Genomic DNA, 19,571 nt, shown 5'->3' with positions numbered 1-19,571 from the left:
GTTCCCGGGAGTGTGTCAATATTTGCAGGGGGGTTTCCCCACATTGAAAAGTTTGATAATGAAGGGGTAAATCATTATTAACTTCAAATCATAATAAAACCTTATTGGTTTAGAAGGTGAAGGCTCCCAAGTTAAACTCAGTGCCAAGTGCAACATCTTCTAACTGGAATCTAGTAGTTTTCAGGCTGTTTCTATCTACAGGGAGGTAAATGATGACAGTAGGTTTCAGTTATTTTGGTTTTACCAGCTTCCACAACTTATTATTTCAGATGACTCAAAGTCAACAAGCAAAATAATTTTTTCTCATTTGCTCACTGTAATTAAATTGAAATAATATCCGTTTTGATCATCTTCAAATGCATAGCTCCAGAATGGCTATTGTCAACATCGATCAAAATTTCAAGTGAAATCCAATACTGCTGGAAAGATCGGGAGAGGGCAAACGGAAAGACTGTTTATGACTCACACTTGCCCTTTGGGTTCATAAGTAAAGGATCAAAAGAAACATTCTCACTGCAGTAAATTGAAATAAGTGTACTCAGTCAAATACTCAGAAATGTTATGATTTTTTTAAAGAAACTCCTCCGAGTCCCTCATCCTTGGCGAATCACTTAGTATCACATCCAAGAAGCGGACCTCTGTTTTCTAAAGCCATGTTGTGTGTCCCCCATCGAGCTCAAGTATTGTAGGGGATCATTAGTAGCTTCCCTACTGATGCTTGTGGCTCAGTTAGTAGCACACTTGCCTCCGAGTCAGCAAGGTTGTGGGTTCAAGTCCCACGCCATGGGCTTGCGCACATAAAGCTAGGCTGACACTCCAGTGCAGTGCTGAGGGAGTGCTGCACTGCCAGAGGTGCCCTCATTCGGATGAGACGTTAAACCGAGGCCCCGTCTGCTCTCTCAGGTGGATGTAAAAGATCCCATGGCACTATTTCGAAGAAGAGTAGGGGAGTTCTCCCCAGTGTCCTGGCCAATAATTTATCCCTCAACCAACATAACAAAAACACATTATCACATTGCTGCAAAATACTGCGGATGCTGGAAATCTGAAATAAAAACAGAAAATGCTGGAAATACTCAGCAGGTCAGACAGCATCTGTGGAGACCTGAAATGTTAACTCTGTTTCTCTCTCCACAGATGCTGCCTGACCTGCTGAGTATTTCCAGCATTTTCTGTTTTTATCATATTGCTGTTTGTGGGACCTTGCTGTGCGCAAATTGGCTGCCGCGTTTCCCACATTACAACAGTGACTCCACTTCAAAAGCTGTAAAGCGCTTTGAGACATCCAGTGGTCATGAAAGGCGCTATATAAATGCAAGTCTTTCTTTGTTGCATTAATTTCCCCCCACCGTCGAGGTTAAACTGATCGGTTTACAGGTTGCCAGGTTGTGATTTTAATCCTTTTTAAATAAGGCACCACATTCACCTTCTTCAAGTTGTCTGGCACTTTCCCCGGCTCCCAACTGAATTACTGAAAACATTTACTGGGGCGTCACTCATGACCTCAGCCAGTTCCTTGCAAGCTTTCGGATAAATCAAAGCCGGTTCACCCTTTCATTTAACCTCCACTGTTTCACTCGACCTTTCTAAGCAACCCATTTGAGAGTTAGTTTTATTCACTGTACAAGGGGCAGGTCCAACCTTCTCAAAGTTACAAACAGCTGCAAGTATCTGTTCAACTCTTCTACTGTGTCCTTGTTGACATCTATAATTCTGTCCAACTCATTCTGCTTCGGTCCCAATTTGTTCTCCACGCAAACTCCGACTTCTAACAGAAGCAAAAAAAATGCTTTCTCATTGCGCTGGCTCTGTTCGATTATTCTCCTTTCTGAATTCATTTTAGCTTGCCTAACTTTATCCTTGGTTAACACAAACTGCTTTTTATGCCTTTCTCTGTCCTAAAGACTATTGCTCATTTTGTAAGCCTTGAAATATCTTTTTGCGTTGGAGTATTTAATTGGAAATGTCGTCTTTATCAGGAACTAGTCAAGTTCCCTTTAAAAGGCTGTAAGGCAGGGCTGTGGTATTGCTCACGTGCAGCTTGCACACAGCGCAACATACTTTCGCCGACTTGTGTCTTCTGTTTTAATTGCTCCAAGGGAGAGGGGCTTGTCCCTTTAAGTACCAGTCAGGTGTTGAGCAGTCCCCATTGATGGTGCTTGCAACACCACAAAGCACGCACCGAAAAACTTCCTTCTTTCAGTGAGATTCACTCCTGCCATCTTACAGTCGATATGGGATGTGTATTACACCCTTGTTCATGCAGCTAGTGACAACAATGGGAGTGTCAAATGCAGTAACAATGCTCAAGGGCTTTCAATAATCAAAAATACTGCTCTCCGCATACTCACCCACTCTCCCATCCCCCCTCCTCACCCACTCTCCCATCACCCCCCTCCTCACCCACTCTCCCATCCCCCTTCCTCACCCACTCTCCCATCCCCCCTCCTCACCCACTCTCATCACCCCCTCCTCACCCACTCTCCCATCCCCCTTCCTCACCCACTCTCCCATCCCCCCTCCTCACCCACTCTCTCATCACCCCCTCCTCACCCACTCTCCCATCACCCCCTCCTCACCCACTCTCCCATCCCCTCTCCTCACCCACTCTCCCATCCCCCCTCCTCACCCACTCTCCCATCACCCCCCTCCTCACCCACTCTCCCATCCCCCTTCCTCACCCACTCTCCCATCCCCCCTCCTCACCCACTCTCATCACCCCCTCCTCACCCACTCTCCCATCCCCCTTCCTCACCCACTCTCCCATCCCCCCTCCTCACCCACTCTCTCATCACCCCCTCCTCACCCACTCTCCCATCACCCCCTCCTCACCCACTCTCCCATCCCCTCTCCTCACCCACTCTCCCATCCCCTCTCCTCACCCACTCTCCCATCCCCCCTCCTCACCCACTCTCCCATCACCCCCTCCTCACCCACTCTCCCATCCCCCTTCCTCACCCACTCTCCCATCCCCCCTCCTCACCCACTCTCTCATCACCCCCTCCTCACCCACTCTCCCATCCCCCCTCCTCACCCACTCTCTCATCACCCCCTCCTCACCCACTCTCCCATCCCCCCTCCTCACCCACTCTCTCATCCCCCCCTTCCTCACCCACTCTCCCATCCCCCCCTCCTCACCCACTCTCCCATCCCCCCTCCTCACCCACTCTCCCATCCCCCCTCCTCACCCACTCTCCCATCCCCCCTCCTCACCCACTCTCCCATCCCCCCTCCTCACCCACTCTCCCATCCCCCCTCCTCACCCACTCTCCCATCCCCCCTCCTCACCCACTCTCCCATCCCCCCCTCCTCACCCACTCTCTCATCACCCCCTCCTCACCCACTCTCCCATCCCCCCTCCTCACCCACTCTCCCATCCCCCCTCCTCACCCACTCTCCCTTCCCCCCTCCTCACCCACTCTCCCTTCCCCCCCTCCTCACCCACTCTCCCATCCCCCCCTCCTCACCCACTCTCCCATCCCCCCTCCTCACCCACTCTCCCATCCCCCCCTCCTCACCCACTCTCCCATCCCCCCCTCCTCACCCACTGTGTTCACCGCATACTTCCCCTCCTTATTGTAAAGTTCTCTGAAACATCTAGCTGCACGTGAGGAACGGTATATAAATTCAAGTTGTTGCACGTGTAAAGGTGGCTTCTATTTGTCTTGTAATCTTGTTACTCATAGTTGCCAATGTAAGAAAGGAATACAGAGAGAAGTCCTTGGCAGCTGCTACTTACCTTTAAAGAACAAACCAATTCTTCAATTTCATGTACAAAATACCACACTCCTGGTTCAAAAAAAAATACCAGAAAGGTACAATGGCAATGTATTGAGTTTCTGTCCTCGGTGCTGTGAGCAGTCTATTATCTCCACACTCCTCCTTTAGACTGCCAGTACCTGGAGGATGATAATTACCATCCCGCATAAAGAGATGCTGCTAAGTAGCTCCATCGCTTTGTGAAACCAACATCTTTTAATAATAGATGCTTCAGCTATTCCTGGGGATGGGAATGTCCTGGTGTTTGATTATTCTGAAGTAAATGCCTTGTCTGACTCTGCTCTTTTGATAATAATGGTGCTTGAAACATAGAATCACAGAACTTTATGGCACAGAAGGAGGTCATTCGGCCCATCGTGTCTGTGCCGGCTGAAAAAGAGCTCTCCAGCCTAATCCCACTTTCCAACTCTTGGTCCGTAGCCCTGTCGGTTACGGCACTTCAAGTACACATCCAAGTACTTTTTAAATGTGACGAGGGTTTCTGCCTCTACCACCCTTTCAGGCAGTGAGTTCCAGACCCCCACCACCCTCAACTCCCCTCTAATCCTTCTACCAATTACTTTAAATCTATGCCCCCTGGTTATTGATCTCTCTGCTAAGGGAAATAGGTCCTTCCTAGCCACTCTATCTAGGCCCCTCATAATTTTATACACCTCAATTAAGTCTCCCCTCAGCCTCCTCCATTCCAAAGAAAACAACCCCAGCCTATCCAATCTTTCCTCATAGCTAAACTTCGCCAGTCCTGTCAACATCCTCTTCAATCTCCTCTGTACCTGCTCTAGTGCAATCAGGTCTTTCCTGTAATGTGGTGACCAGAACTGTACACAATATTCTAGCTGTGGCCTCACTCATGTTTTATACAGTTCAAGCATAACCTCCCTGCTCTTATATTCTATGCCTTGGCTAATAAAGGAAAGTATCCCGTATGCCTTCTTAATCCCTGTATCTACCTGTCCTGTTACCTTCAGTGTGGACATGCACTCCAAGCTTTAATAAATGCAAGCTGCTCATTATTTCTATTGCTCCGTGTCCAAGGCCCGAGCTAGTATTTATCGTGTGGGGAACCAGATAATAACTAAAGGTACTTTGAAACTTTGCCAAGGTGATATCGTCCAACAGTTATGAGTAAGCATTCCTCTGGTCACTACTGGGAAGAAATTGGTCCCCGATGGCACTGGATTTTGGGACCAAAAAATAAGACGGGGGTCCAAATTCTGAGGCGCCACGTCTTGTGCCCGGATCCCCCGGAAGTGCACCGGCTGATAATTTGGGAGCTGGGAACGTCCAAGCACGTGCCTGAAACGAGCGTTGGAGCCCTTGAACATGATAATCAGGGGCCTGACGCCTGCTTTAGAAACATAGAAATATAAACATAGAAAAATAGGAGCAGAAGTAGGCCATTCGGCCCTTCGAGCTTGCTCCGCCATTCAATATCATGGCTGATACCATATTCCCGCTCTCTCCCCAAACCCCTTGATGCCTTTTGTGTCTAGAAACCTATCTATCTCCTTCGTAAATATATTCAGTGACTTGGCCTCCACAGTCTTCTGTGGTAGAGAATTCCACAGGTTCACCACCCTCTGAGTGAAGAAATTTCTCCTCATCTCAGTCCTAAATGTCCTACCCCGTATCCTGAGACTGTGACCCTCATTCTAGACCCCCCAGCCAGGGGAAACATCCTCCCTGCATCCACTCTGTCTAGCCCTGTCAGAATTTTATACGTTTCAATGAGATCCCCTCTCATTCTTCTAAACTCTAGTGAATACAGGCCTAGTCGACCCTGACATGAATCAGTCATTCATGAAAGAAAGACTTATGTAATAATACTGGGCGGCCTGCAGGTGGCGCTGTCCAGGGAGAGTATAAATACTCGGGCACGGGCCCAGCTTGCACAGGACATTCTTAACAGGAACTAGTGAAGGACAGAACTAGACCTCCATGTTGTAAAACAGTTGATTAAAGCTTTGTTTAACGCTTAGACCAAGTGCCTAGTAGTTTTCTCACGTCAGACCCAAGCTCTCCTCATACGACAGTCCTGCCATCCTGGGAATCAGTCTGGTGAACTTTAGGATCCCGATGCTAGATTCACCAAAAGCTGGGAATAGTATGCCACAAAGAGCCGTCTCTGCAAAACTGCAGATCGATGTCTTTGTGTGGAGCGTGTGTACGTGGCAGTGAAGAGCATGTTCTGTGCCGAAGATGATGATGTATAATTTTACACAGCAAGGCCTCTGAACAATTCGCAGTAACGAGCGCGGATGCATTTTCCTTTCGTTTCCCGTGTCTAGGCTGGTTCAGTTGACCAACAACGGAGAGTTGAAACAGATTTTCCTCCTGGTAAATAGCAGATAACCGGCTATTCCACAGTATTCCTGTCACTCATTCATTCGATAATGATGCCGCAAATACTTTCACTTGGCGAGCAGGCCGATGCAAAAGGGTGCTTTGACAGTAAAGTGTCTGGTGACTAATAAATACAACCACCTCTATTAGACTGTGAGAAGACTCGTCTCTTTAATGATCTCAACCTCACCATGGAGCAAGCTGCTGCTGTAGGTCCAATTTATTAGACCCTGTAGTAATCTTCAGAAGAATTTAGTGTTTACTGTAACCGTATATTTATTCATTATATTTATAGCTCTGTGGCAAGCACAACAAATTCCAATTTAGATGTTAAATATGACCCCTTTTATTAAAATTGGCCGTGCGCACTCCACCGCTTAACGGTGCCAATGTTCTTTGCCTTGGCCTCCCGACACTTTAAACTTGATTAAAATTGAAAAATAAAACACACACTGAACCAAATGACAAAGAGGTGCAGCCTAGATTTCAATCACGGCAGAATTATAAAAGGCTCCTTTTCGGCACTGAGCACCACGTGGGATTGGGCGGATGGAAACAGCCGGGTGGGCTGATGTGAGTTTAATCTATGAAATGCACTGTTGGTCCAGTCTATGCTGTGAAATTAGATTGAAACTTCATTCCTACCCTTTCATTTCTTCCCTAATTGTTCCCATATGAATTCCAAATGATTCCACAATGGCTCAGTGATAAAGTAATGATAATCCTTTAAAGACTCATTCTTCCAGACGATTTGCATCTCCCCACATCCTGGTAGAAATGGTAGTGCAGCAGATGCTGGTCCTCTGCCTTGGAGCGCCTGTGCACACCCCTCCCTCACGCTAAGGTCCTGCTCTCCGCTACGCCGCGAGGGGCAGATGGCGAACGGCGATCTGGACTTCACCACAGAGGGGGTGGTGGAATAGTCGGAGGGCTAGTCACCTGTGAATGCTCTCAAGCACCTCCTGGAAGCAGCCTAACGAGTGACACTGAGAGAGGGTTGACAGCAGGTCACAGCGGGGTCGGGGGGGGTGGTGAAGAATGGAAAAAGTGCAGCAACAAAGGAATGAGAAAAAGGGGAGTGGAAATGCTCAACTCCTGCAATATTGGTACTTGAGTTTACACTTTTAATCTCAGTCCAGAAACATCAGGCGAGACAGGCGGTCGGTCCGATAGCGGCCATTTTACGCTATTGCCATTGATATCGGAACAGACAGTGTCAGACTCTCCTCTTGGTTCTAATCCCTCGTGGAAACAGCGTCCGTTAGTTAAACTGAGCGCTTCTCTCCTTCTCTCTGTGGCCATGTAAAGGTAAAGCACATCTGCTGAAAAGGAGCCTCTTACAATTCTGAGGTGACTGAAATCTAGGCTGCACCTCTCTGCCAATTGGTTTAGAGTGCGTTTTATTTTCAATTTTAATCAAGCTTAAAAAACTCAGACTACCACAAAGGGATACGTTCCTCCGTTTGCCAGTTAGCAGGTTTCCCCACTTTATCCTCACCCCAACATCATCACAACCATGGATGAAATGAGGAAAACATGCTTGATAACCAGCGCGCTGAGTAAAAGTAATTCACATCATAAAGCCTTAGATGTTATTGATAAAAAAATAATGAATACATGCCCGTCTTCAGGGCAGACAGAACTATCCTCATGAGGTTACACAGTCTTCTCACAATAAGGATGTGAGTGCTCTTACAAACGTGGGTTTAGACACAAACCACTCCTTGTTTCTGCAATACGGCCAAATTTAGCTATTGGATTTGCTGTTCCGTAATAGAATGAAGCAGTAAATCAATAGCTAAATCACAGCGCGCTGCAGGTTGAGAACATATCTTTGTCGCCTAATTGGAACTTAGGCGAGACAAAAGCATTACACAATTAATAATAAAACTGATAAATGTTTTCCCAAAAAAGCAAAAAGATGAAGGATGTAGGCAATAAAGAGTCTTGCTATCGAAATGGATTGTTCAGCTATGAGTGCAATCAGCTATGTCCCTTCATCACCCTTGACCATCTCACGATTAATTCTTCATAATTAATTTGACCACCTCTGTATCTGACGTCGAGTTACAAAATCACAGAAACCCCTCAGTGCAGATAGAGGCCATTTCGGCCCATCAAGCCTGCACTGATACATATCCCACCCGATCCCCGTAACCTCTACACCAACACATATCCCACCCTATCCCCGTAACCCCACGTATTTAATCCCCCTAACACTAAGGGTCAATTTTATCATAGCCAATCAACCTAACCCGCACATCTTTGGACTGTGGGAGGAAACCCACGCAAACACGGGGAGAATGTGCAAACTCCACACCGACAGTCACCCGAGGCCGGATTCGAACCCGGGTCCCTGGCGCTGTGAGGCAACAGTGCTAACCACTATGCCACCGTGCTGCATGAGTCGTGGATGAGGTGGAAATTATTCAAAAACCATGGAATCTGGAATGCACCTTCAAAAGGGAACTGGATAAATACTTGAATGGGAATAATTTGCAGGGCTATGGGGAAAGAGCAGGGGATTGGGACTAATCGGATAGCTCTTTCAAAGAGCCGGCACAGGCACAATGGGCCGAATGGCCTCCTTCTGTGCTGTATGTTTCTATGAACCAAATACTCTTGCCCCCAACTGCACCCCCCCAGGATTCCATCCCACCCCCAGCTGAACCATAGCCCCGTTCGACCCCGAGCTGAGATTCAATTGAAATTGGTATGCGTGGCGCCCGATTTCTGGGCACAAAATCAGGGTTAAGGGGACCAATTTCAGGTGGTAGTCTCCCGCGCCCGATCCTCCTGGGAGACTTCCGAGAGCCCGAGGCGCCCAGCTGAAACAAGTGTTAGGCCCCTTGATTATGCTATTCTGGGGCCTCATGCCTGTTTCAGGGCCCTGCTGCCAAATTGGGCAAAAACGGAATGAATGCTCCCGCTCAGTTCTTTTGGATTTCCGACAGCCTAACCAGTGGACCTTACAGGGGCCGCAGCAAAGCTGCCGAAGAAGAGGCGAGCGTTTCTTTTTTACCTACCTGAGTGTGGAGCCGGGAGGAGCACAGCGCCAATGTGGGCCGCTGTCAGTCCGTGCTCATCCCCCACAATCCCCGTCCCAGGACTTGCTTGCGGGCTGCTAGTGGTGTCGCAACCGACCCAATTTAGCGACCTCCAAATTGGCGGGCTGGTCGCTGGTTTAATGCGAATGAGGTCCGGTGCAGAATGTGACATGGGCTGCACACCGGCACAGACATGGACCAATCGCTGCGCTGACTTGTCGCCCCTTTTAGGCGCAAGTCAAATTTCTAGTCCCCAATGCCCGGTCCATTACCAAGACTGCTTAATTCCACCTCCACAATATCATCCACCTCCACAATTATCTCAAGTCTGCAGCTCTCCTAGTGTTCTTCTCGATGGCCTCCCAAGCTCCATCCTACATAGACTCCAACTTGTCTAAAGCTCCGTGGCTCATAGAAACTTATAAAATTCTAACAGGACTAGACAGACTAGATGCAGGAAGGATGTTCCCGATGGCGGGGGAGTCCAGAACCAGGGGTCACAGTCTAAGGATAAGGGGTAAGCCATTTATGACTGAGATGAGGAGGAATTTCTTCACCCAGAGAGTGGTGAACCTGTGGAATTCTCTACCACAGAAGGCAGTTGAGGCCAATTCATTAAATATATTCAAGAAGGAGTTAGATATATTTCTTAAGGTTAAAGGGATCAAGGGATATGGGGAGAAGGCAGGGACAGGGTACTGAATTTGGATGATCAGCCATGATCTCATTGAATGGCGGAGCAGGCTCAAGGGGCCGAATGGCCTACTCCTGCTCCTATCTTCTATGTTTCTATGGCCCACATCCTGTCCTGCACACTCATCACCCCTGTCCACCCAGTGTCTTTTCAACCAGTCTTCTCTCCTAGTTCGCCCACGACTGCTCGATGTCCACCCTCCCCTGTGTGACACATCTTGGGACGTTTATTACATTAAAGATAAATACAAATTCTGTTATAGTTTAAGACTTCAATTGAGATTTAAATCTTCATCGTGCCTTAGGTTTCCTGCTGAGAGGCACAAGTTACTGCTTACCTTCACCTTGAGATGAGGGGAGCACAGGCATTTCCTGACCTGTTGGAGTTTGTGGAGAACTGTGTGAGCTGGTCTCCTTTGAGCTGCCGCTGGAGGCTGTATTAACCGATGCAGCGGCAGATGTAAAATAAATATCCGACTGGAATGAGAGAGAGAAACAATCGACAGGTTAGTCATCTCCCAAGAGCAAGTCTAATATTTTTTGAGGGGACTGAATGTTGCAGTGGGTTACAATTTCACCAGTGGGAAAGGATTAGCCCAGACTGATGGGATGAAACTCGTAAGGCTCCAACGTGATACTATTTTTAGCATTCCTGATCCAACAGTTCCTACTGGGTATGAGTGCACAGTGTACATGGTCAATAATGCAGCACACACTGGCAATCCCTGCCAAACAGACCATGTGTGTAAAGTAGAACTATTCGCACTTGTGCAATGGGGGTCTTATTCTGAGCGTGTAATCAAGCCATATTGTTGGGCCACAGTGAGATGTTTGCCCTGTGTGTCGTGCTCCATGGGCTTGATGGTGGCCACAAAATTTGGAGAAGTATTTCCCAGCTCCGACTCCTAAAGTCGATGAGCACAACAGACTCATTCTTCCCACATAATAAAAGCCTTCTCCACCAAACCATGTCACGGTGTTTAACAATACACACACACACTAGGCTCTTGCATTTCTGAATGCATTTGTATTAGTCTGTAATGGCATCTAACAGGGTAGATGCTGAGAGGTTGTTTCCCCTGGCTGGAGTGTCTAGAACTAGGGGGCATAGTCTCAGGATAAGGGGTCGGCCATTTAAGACTGAGATGAGGAGGAATTTCTTCACTCGGGGTTGTGAACCTTTGGAATTCTCTGCCCCAGAGGGCTGTGGATGCTGAGTCTTTGAGTATATTCAAGGCTGAGATCGATAGATTCTTGGACTCATGGGGAATCGAAGGATATGGAGATCGGGCGGGAAAGTGGAGTTGAAGTCGATGATCAGCCACGATCTTACTGAATGGTGCAGCAGGCTTGAGGGGCTGTATGGCCAACTCCTGCTCTTATTTCTTATGTTCTTATGTTTTAAATAAATATTCCCTCCTTTTAAAAGTGAATATTTCAAATGTCATTAGACCACGACAATGTTGCTGTTTCCCAGGCACTGCTGCAATGCCGTCTAGCCCGAGATGGCACACATCGGAACGACATCATTTGGCAGAATACAAATGTGTAAATAGATAATCTGCAGTGGAGTCTCATACCTGTGATGCAGTGAGATGAAGCTCAAGCATTACAGCCGTGTGGACGAGGTTTCCATTCACGACCAGTCGAATCTCAATAGAATCAGTCGTGAAGGCCAAGATATAAGGAAACGCACAGACTGCGGAAAAGAAAATGCAACAAAAATATTATCATAACACTTACAGAGCTTGCTAGTGCATTCCAGCACACTCTTACTGACCGACATGGGAGTATGCAAGAACAGTTTAATGCTACAACCATCTCAGTATTGGTCTTGATATGAAACGTGCAGCAGGAAAGATTTATTTTCTCTCAAACCCAACTCTGAGCAGCGAACTTATGCGTTACTTGCAAGTTGGGTTTAGACTGGTGTCAATCCATCTCCGACTGTCAGTAAAGTTTGGAAACAGGAGGCCTGAGGTCACATCCAGACTTGACCGACATTGTCTTAAGGGGGCCTGCTGTCGTGGGTGAGTTTGCCACTGGCAACCGAGTCATCTGAGGGACTGAGGCCAAATTTCCTGAGGAGAGTTCCTTCCTGCAATGTGTAACCAAAGCCCTTGAGAGGTGGGCCAAGAACCAACACGGCGAGTGTGCACTGCCCTTCCATTGGAAACCTCCACGTACATTGCCACTGCTGGTCTGCGCCTTCTTAGTAAGGATAGGGTGGATCAGAGGGACATACTTAATGGGAGAAAACAGGAGGGGAACAAAACAGAAGCGATTATCAAATCACATATTTAAAGGATTGCCCAGAAAAAAATTAACCACCATCCTTTGAAATCAAAATGAACATTCCCTTCGAAAGTCCACAGTTAAAAATAATGATGCTTTATATCTTGTTTTTGGAGGGGGAAGCGAACATTTTGAAAGGCCCTGCAGTCCCACGGCAGAGTTAGCTCAGCATCTCTCCGAGGCGCCACACCCCGCTTCCTACACACGGTGCTACTGTGCCTCCAATTATCTTGCTTTCGTTTCATATAAAGATGACGCTGAGCCAGCGATGCTGCCATTTTGCGCCTTACTCCATTTTGAATTTACAGTGCGTGCTACACTCCAACCGCAGGCAGCAAATCGACCAAACAAGCAGTTACAGTTGTGAAGTAGCAGCGAGATCAAAAGGAAAGGGAAATGCTCCTCATCGGCGGTTACACAATACCCACCTTAAAAGATGTTGTACCTCAAAATTGAATTCCCTTCGTTTCTTTCAGGCCCCATCCAATTAATCACAATAGCTAAGTAGTAAAAAGCACTATTATAATCTTTATAAAATCCGCAGTGACTACTTTCATTGCAATTGAAAAATGTGAAGCACTTTCTTATTAATATGCATCTCACGTCAGCCTGTAATAAGCAGACGCTCATACCTATAGCATTAGGAACCTGATTCCAGCTGAAGTGGAAGTCAGAAGCTGAAGGCTGGATCAATGGAGAACCACCATTAAAGGGACACACCTTCTTGTAGTAACAGACATCTGTAATACAACAGAATAATACTCGATCACTTTAATGTTAACTGGAATTAAGTGAATGAACAGAGGCGGGAGGAGGTGACTTGCTGGGGGAGTGCCCTAATCCAGCGCCTCTGACTCTGTGCAGCAAATATAAAATAAAAGCAACTCTAAGCAAAGAATCATACAGCACAGGGGGAGGCCATTCGGCCCATCGTGTCTGTGCCAGCTCTTTGAGAGATCCATCTCATTAGTCCCACTCCCCTGCTCTTTCCCCAAAGCCGTGCGATTTTCTCCCCTTCAAGTATTTATCCAATTCCCCTTTTGAAAGTTATTATTGAATCTGCTTCCATCACCCTTTCACACAGTGCATTCCAGATCATAATAACTCGCTGTGTAAATTTTTTTTCCCTCATCTCCCCTCTGGCTCTTTTGCCAATTTCCTTAAATCTGTCCCCTCCGGTTACCGTCCCTCCTACCAGTGGAAACAGTTTCTCCTTATTTACTCTATGAAAACCGTTCATGATTTTGAACGCCTCTATTAAGTCTCCCCTTAACCTTCTCTGCTCTAAGGAGAACAAGCCCAGCTTCTCTAATCTCTCCACGTAACTGAAGTCATCTAAATATTGAAAAATGCTTTTTACATGGTTCGCACACTACATTTCAAATTTCCCGTTAAATAGACATGGCAAACAGATTGCGGAGCGGTGCAGTGATTAGGCGTTGCACTGTCAGTCTACACTGCTTGCTGAATTTCAATTTCAATTTCAATTTTATTGGTCACATAACTAAATACAAGAAGTGTAATCTAGTCAGTGAAATGCTTTTTTCTTGACGAGCCGAGAGCACCAAGCAGCAAGAACACTTAGCTGCCTGGTACGCACGGAGCTCGCAAGGACGGCAGCCATCTTCATCGGCGCCATCACAAAAAAACACATAATGATCTTAGGGGGACTCAGAACATGTGCGACGTACAGGAAAATTCTGATCGCTATGGATTATCTGTGGAGGGAAATAATGGAGTAATCAGCCCCAGTTAAATAGAAAGGTGACTGATTTAATGCCTGCTTCCTGGTTACCCATGTTAGTTTGTGGTCATAACTGCTAATAGCTTATTGACTCCCTACTATCCCTGAACCACCTAATGTTTCTTTTTCCACTCAGCTTCTTTCAGATGAGCAGTGAAATGTTACGCACGTTTGAAGATTTCTTTTTAGACTGGCAGCTTCACCGTTATCTTCAGTCCTGGGCCAGTTGCCAAAAAGAAAGTCATTAAGAGGGCAGAAAGAAGCTTTCTCCTTACTTCTCTAAGTGGAAAAGCCCTCTTTGCATACTCTAACCAATGTCTCATCATGGCAAGACTTCAGAGCGACACTGATATACAGCTCAGGCCGACTGGCTGCCTGACGCTGCTGAAATCAATCACCGGCTGTCAAGTAAATTATTGCTACTTGGAATTACACAATGTCAGAAGATTTTGTATGAGCCAAACGCTGCTCTACAATTCTTTTCCCAGTAAAGCAAATGAAAAAAGGCCAGTAGCACCGATACCGTGATAATGTTTGGGAGCATTAGCAAAAATGAAATTGTTCTTGGTGAGTGCAAATACAATGTTGTCGTGTGCAATAGAACTGAAGAACGTCAGCACAAATGTAAAAGTCGAGTGTTCTGCAAAGCTGTTGCACACAACACTATCGGCGTTTAAATGTAGCCTTATGCCAAAATGACTGTGTGCCAAATCCTATAGTAAACATATACAGGAAACTTTGTGCTATCCGGCACCGACCGGACCGAGCTGTTGCCGTCCCATCAAAAGTGCCGGACAAACCAGTGCTAATGTTGAAACATACGGAGATTTTGAGCTCCGTATCTGGCAACAAACCCTGTTGCTTCTTCTAAACAGTCGGCCGTATCTTGCAAGCATCTCTGTAGCTTAGCAACAGCTTCAGCGAGACCTTGCAGAGCCTGACTGGTGAAAAAAAAGCAACGAAAAGAAAAAAAACCTAACGAAACGGCTCCTGATTTTTGCCGGTGGCTCGAGCATTCTGGACAGTTAACCTCCGGATAATACAAAGTTTCCTGTACTTTGCTGTTCACCGTTGTCTAATGACAGGGGGACTGCAACCAGACAAATATCCCGCAATGTTGACGAGCATTACTAAGATAGGGGGCCTTGAAATTCATCTCGCAAAACGGGCGGTATTGGATCTGCCGCTCGTTATACGCAGCAGCTGAACACCCGACGGCGTCAGCCGTGGCTCAGTGGGTAGCACACTCGCCTCTGAGTCAGAAGGTCGTGGGTTCAAGTCCCACTCCAGAGACTTGAGCACAAAAATCTAAGCTGACACTCCAGTGCAGTGCCGAGGGAGTGCTGCACTGTTGGAGGTGCTGTCTTTCGGATGAGACGTTAGACGTCACTCAGGTGGACGTAAAAGATCCCACGGCACTATTTCGAAGAAGAGCAGGGGGAGTTATCCCCGGTGTCCTGGCCAATATTTATCCCTCAACCAACAAAACACAGATTATCTGGTCATTATCATTGCTGTTTGTGGGAGCTTGCTGTGCGCAAATTGGCTGCCGTGTTTTCCACATTACAACAGTGACAACACTTCAAAACTACGTCATTGGCTGTAAAGCGCTTTGAGACATCCGGTGGTTGTGAAAGGCGCTATATAAATGCAAGTCTTTCTTTCATTATTCAGTCCCACTGCAGTCAATAGAACTGAATGTCAGGCGTTGTGTGTAACGGACGGCCGATCCGATCCCGCCCGTATCGCACCACCGCCCGAGACGAATTTCTAGACCACGATGTGTAAACACAGAGCCCAGTGAGTAAGTAAGGATAACTTCGGCACGGCCAAAAAATAGCCAACGTCAAATTTTAAACCACCATGGCATTCAAACTAAACAGGAACAGGTTAAAAAATCTGAAGGAAATTGGATAATGCTTATTTTGTCAAAAGTTAACTAAAAAGAAAAATCTCAAAATAGTTTAAGGTGTAGATATTTGTAAGCTGTATTTGTTAAATAGGTTTGCAATTTCTGTCACTGAAGGGTGGAGGAAAGGTAGGGTGAGGTGAAGGCAATTAAAATTCCAGAAGAATTGCATTACACTTATCCATCCTCATGATTTGCCCTTTAAAGGTTTTAACATTCCACCGCCCAGAGGGCAGACAGGTGCTCTGTGCCGACCCTCTGCCAATGGTGCACTGCAACCAACGTCACAAGGTGCTTGGGCTAGCTGGCAGTGTGGTGTGCTGGTACGACAACACGCTATACCAACAGGGGCCTCCCGAAAACTAGGATAGTAAATAAAAGCCTGGCCCGGAGCAGAGCGTCCGCACTGCAGGGGCATAAACAGGCAAGTCGACGATTGGGTCGTAACCGACTGAGGGGTTTTCTGCTATGATTGAGGAACAGAAACAGATGCAGCAGATGGCGATGTAGCTGCATTGTTTAAATACTGCCTCAATGCTACAACACCATCTCATTCAACCTATGAAAGGCCAGGTTGGACAATAGAAACATAGAAGATAGGAGCAGGAGTAGGCCATTCGGCCCCTCGAGCCTGTTCCGCCATTTAATGAGATCATGGCTGATCATCCAAATTCAGTACCCTGTCCCTGCTTTATCCCCATATCCCTTGATCCCTTTAGCCTCAAGAAATATATCCAACTCCTTCTTGAATATATTTAATGAATTGGCCTCAATTGCCTTCTGTGGCAGAGAATTCCACAGGTTCACCACTCTCTGGGTGAAGAAATTCCTCCTCATCTCTGTCCTAAATGGGTTACCCCTTATCCTTAGACTGTGACCCCTGGTTCTGGATTCCCCCGCCATCGAGAACATCCTTCCCGCATCTAGTCTGTCCAGTCCTGTCAGAATTTTATAAGTTTCAATGAGATCCCCTCTCATTCTTCTAAACTCCAGTGAATATAAGACTAATCGACCCAATCGCTCCTCATACGTCATTCCTGCCATCCTAGGTATCAGTCTGGTGAATCTTCGCTGCACTCTCTCCATGGCAAGAACATCCTTCCTCAGATAAGGCGACCAAAACTGCACACAATACTCAAGGTGTGGTCTCACCAAGGCCCTGTACAACTGCAGCAAGACATCCTTGCTCCTGTACTCGAATCCTCTCGCTATGAAGGCCAACATACCATTTGTCTTCTTAATCGCCTGCTGCACCTGCATGCTTACCTTCAGCGACTGGCGCACAAGGACACCCAGGTCTCATTGCGCTTCCCCTTTTCCCAATCTATTGCCGTTCAGATAATAATCTGCCTTCCTGTTTTTGCCACCGAAGTGGATAACCTCGCATTTATCCACATTATACTGCATTTGCCATGCATTTGCCCAATCACCCAACCTGTCCAAATCGTACTGGAGTTTCTCTGCATCCTCCTCACAGCACACATGCCCACCCAGCTTTGTGTTGGCTGCAAACTTGGACAATGAAAAGAAAACAAAGACTTGCATTTATATAGCACCTTTCATGACCTCAGTACGTCCCAAAGCGCTTTACAGCTAATGAAGTACTCGCTGAAGTGCAGTCTCTGTTGTAATGTGGGGAACGCGGCAGCCAATTTGCGCACAGCAAGCTCCCGCAAACAGCAATGTGATAATGACCAGATAATCTGTTTTTAGTGATGTTGATTAATATTGGCCAGGACACTGGGGATAAGTCCCCCCACTCGTCTTCAAAATAGTGGCCATGGGATCTTTTACGTCCAGCTGAGGGAGCAGATGGGGCCTCGGTTTAACGTCTCATCTGAAAGACGGCACCTCCGACAGTGCAGCACGTCCTTGGCACTGCACTGGGAGCGTCAGCCTAGCTTTATGTGCTCAAGTCTCTGGAGTGGGACTTGAACCCACAACCTTCTGACTCAGAGGCGAGGGTGCTGCCCACTGAGCCACGGCTGGTACAATGGAATATACATCCAATCTAGAACCACTGCATAGACAGCACCTTCTTTGTTCCTCAGTAAATACCAGGAAAGGCTAAACCCTTACAGCCATTAGATAAGTTGCAACCAAACAGAGTTGAAACGTTTGAACTTACAGTTATAACAGAGTAATAGTCCCGCTTCACCATCTTCATACACATCAATAGCTGCAACAAAATTAACCTGCAATGATAATGGGTATGGGTAGTGCATAGTGTTGACAAGAAGTATGGAAAGTCTTAACTTTTAAAACAGGGTCTCAACACGGAAGGGTAAATCCAGCATATCAAAGGCTACTCTTCCTACATTTCAGCTGTGTCTTGTTACCGACACAACTGGACGTTACACTGACAATGGAGACCAGCAAGATAACCGACTTCCCGAATGTCAGCGACCAGCAGTGACAATCGATCAAATTTGATATTTTTGAGCTATGTCACTGTTAAATGGACACAGGTCCGTAGGTTTAAACAAGTTTACAATCTGTCACGCTTGCTGATCAGAAATGTCGCTCCCTGAATATTAACACTTTGCAGCTTATAGATATAGAACATTGCAAAGTATAAAAATATACAACAACAACAACTTGTATTTATATAGCGCCTTTAACGTAGTAAAACATCCCAAGGCGCTGCACAGGAGTATTTTAAGACAATAAATTTGACACCGAGCCACATAAGGATAAATTAGGATAGGCGACCAAAAGCTTGGTCAAAGAAGTAGGTTTTAAGGTGCGTCTGAAAGGAGGAAAAAGAGGTAGCGAGGCGGAGAGGTTTGGGCAAGGAATTCCAGATACAAACATGTTCAGTATACAAATTGTATGAAGCGTTAGAATGTCTGCATTCCTCAATCTATGTAAAGTAACCAAATATCTGGTGGAATAAAAGATACTTGAATAGTAGCAAAATAATCCCTGCTATATTTCGAGCTCTAATACATGTGTCAGCATGTTCTAAACTTTTGGAAGGAGAGCCTCCTAGATATGTCAGTGCGTCTGTAGCCTCACTTAGATTTAATACTGCTGATAGTCTCTAATCCCGCTGCTCATACGGTGTTGGATCAATAGGGCTTAACAAGACAAACAGCAGGAAACCACAAGTGTGACAGCAGACCCCACCAGGAACCAAAAGCAGTACCATGATTCTGACATGGCAGCAACAAAACACATTCCTGCCCGGTGTGTAACTCCCCTTTGGGGACAGTGATTCATCACCTCGATTTTTCCGGCTGGTATTGCTGCTATCGTCGGGAAGGACAAAAATTAGTTAAAAGTTCAACTTATCCCCACCATGGGGATTGAAATCACTTCCCTGTCCACCCCTCGGCTATTACATTGCAATGGAGTCCTGTCATTACATAGTGCGTACAGCACAGGAACAAGCCATTGGGCCCAGCTGGTCCATGCTGGAGTTTCCACACCTCCTCCTCCCAGCCGTCCTCATCTAACCCTATCAGCTTAACCTTCTGTTCCTTTCTACCTCATGTGTTAATCTAGCTTCCCCTTAAATGCACTTATACTATCCGCCTCAACCACTCCCTGTGGTAGCGAGTTCCACATTCTCACCACTCTCTGGGTAAAGAAGTTCCTCTTGAATTGCCTATTAGATTTATTGGTGACTATCTTATATTGATGGCAGCGAGTTTTGAACTTTCCCACAAGTGGAAACATTTTCTCTACGTCTACCCTGTCAAACCCTTCCATAATCTTAAAGACCTCTATCTTAAAGAGCTCACCCCATCTCTTTTAA

General features: G+C 46.5%; 1 protein-coding gene across 3 annotated transcripts in view; it reads right to left on the bottom strand.

Moving 5' to 3' along the window:
- The window catches only part of garnl3 (GTPase activating Rap/RanGAP domain like 3), a 484,279-nt gene that overhangs the window by 49,549 nt on the left and 415,159 nt on the right, over positions 1-19,571 (bottom strand). For all 3 annotated transcript variants that reach the window (XM_085965587.1, XM_085965586.1, XM_085965588.1), the window contains 4 exons: positions 17,940-18,006; positions 12,791-12,898; positions 11,444-11,562; positions 10,202-10,340 (listed from right to left, as the gene is read on the bottom strand). In XM_085965587.1, the coding sequence (XP_085821713.1) occupies positions 10,202-10,340; positions 11,444-11,562; positions 12,791-12,898; positions 17,940-18,006 (433 nt within the window). The remainder of the gene's footprint in view (positions 1-10,201; positions 10,341-11,443; positions 11,563-12,790; positions 12,899-17,939; positions 18,007-19,571) is intronic.

The sequence above is a fragment of the Somniosus microcephalus genome, chromosome 23, assembly GCF_052327205.1.
Source record: "Somniosus microcephalus isolate GS21.2 chromosome 23, FLI_Smic_1.0, whole genome shotgun sequence".
In the NCBI taxonomy this organism is placed as follows: domain Eukaryota; kingdom Metazoa; phylum Chordata; class Chondrichthyes; order Squaliformes; family Somniosidae; genus Somniosus; species Somniosus microcephalus.
The sequence above is the reverse complement of the archived record's forward strand: the minus strand, read 5'-3'. Positions and strand labels throughout refer to the sequence as shown.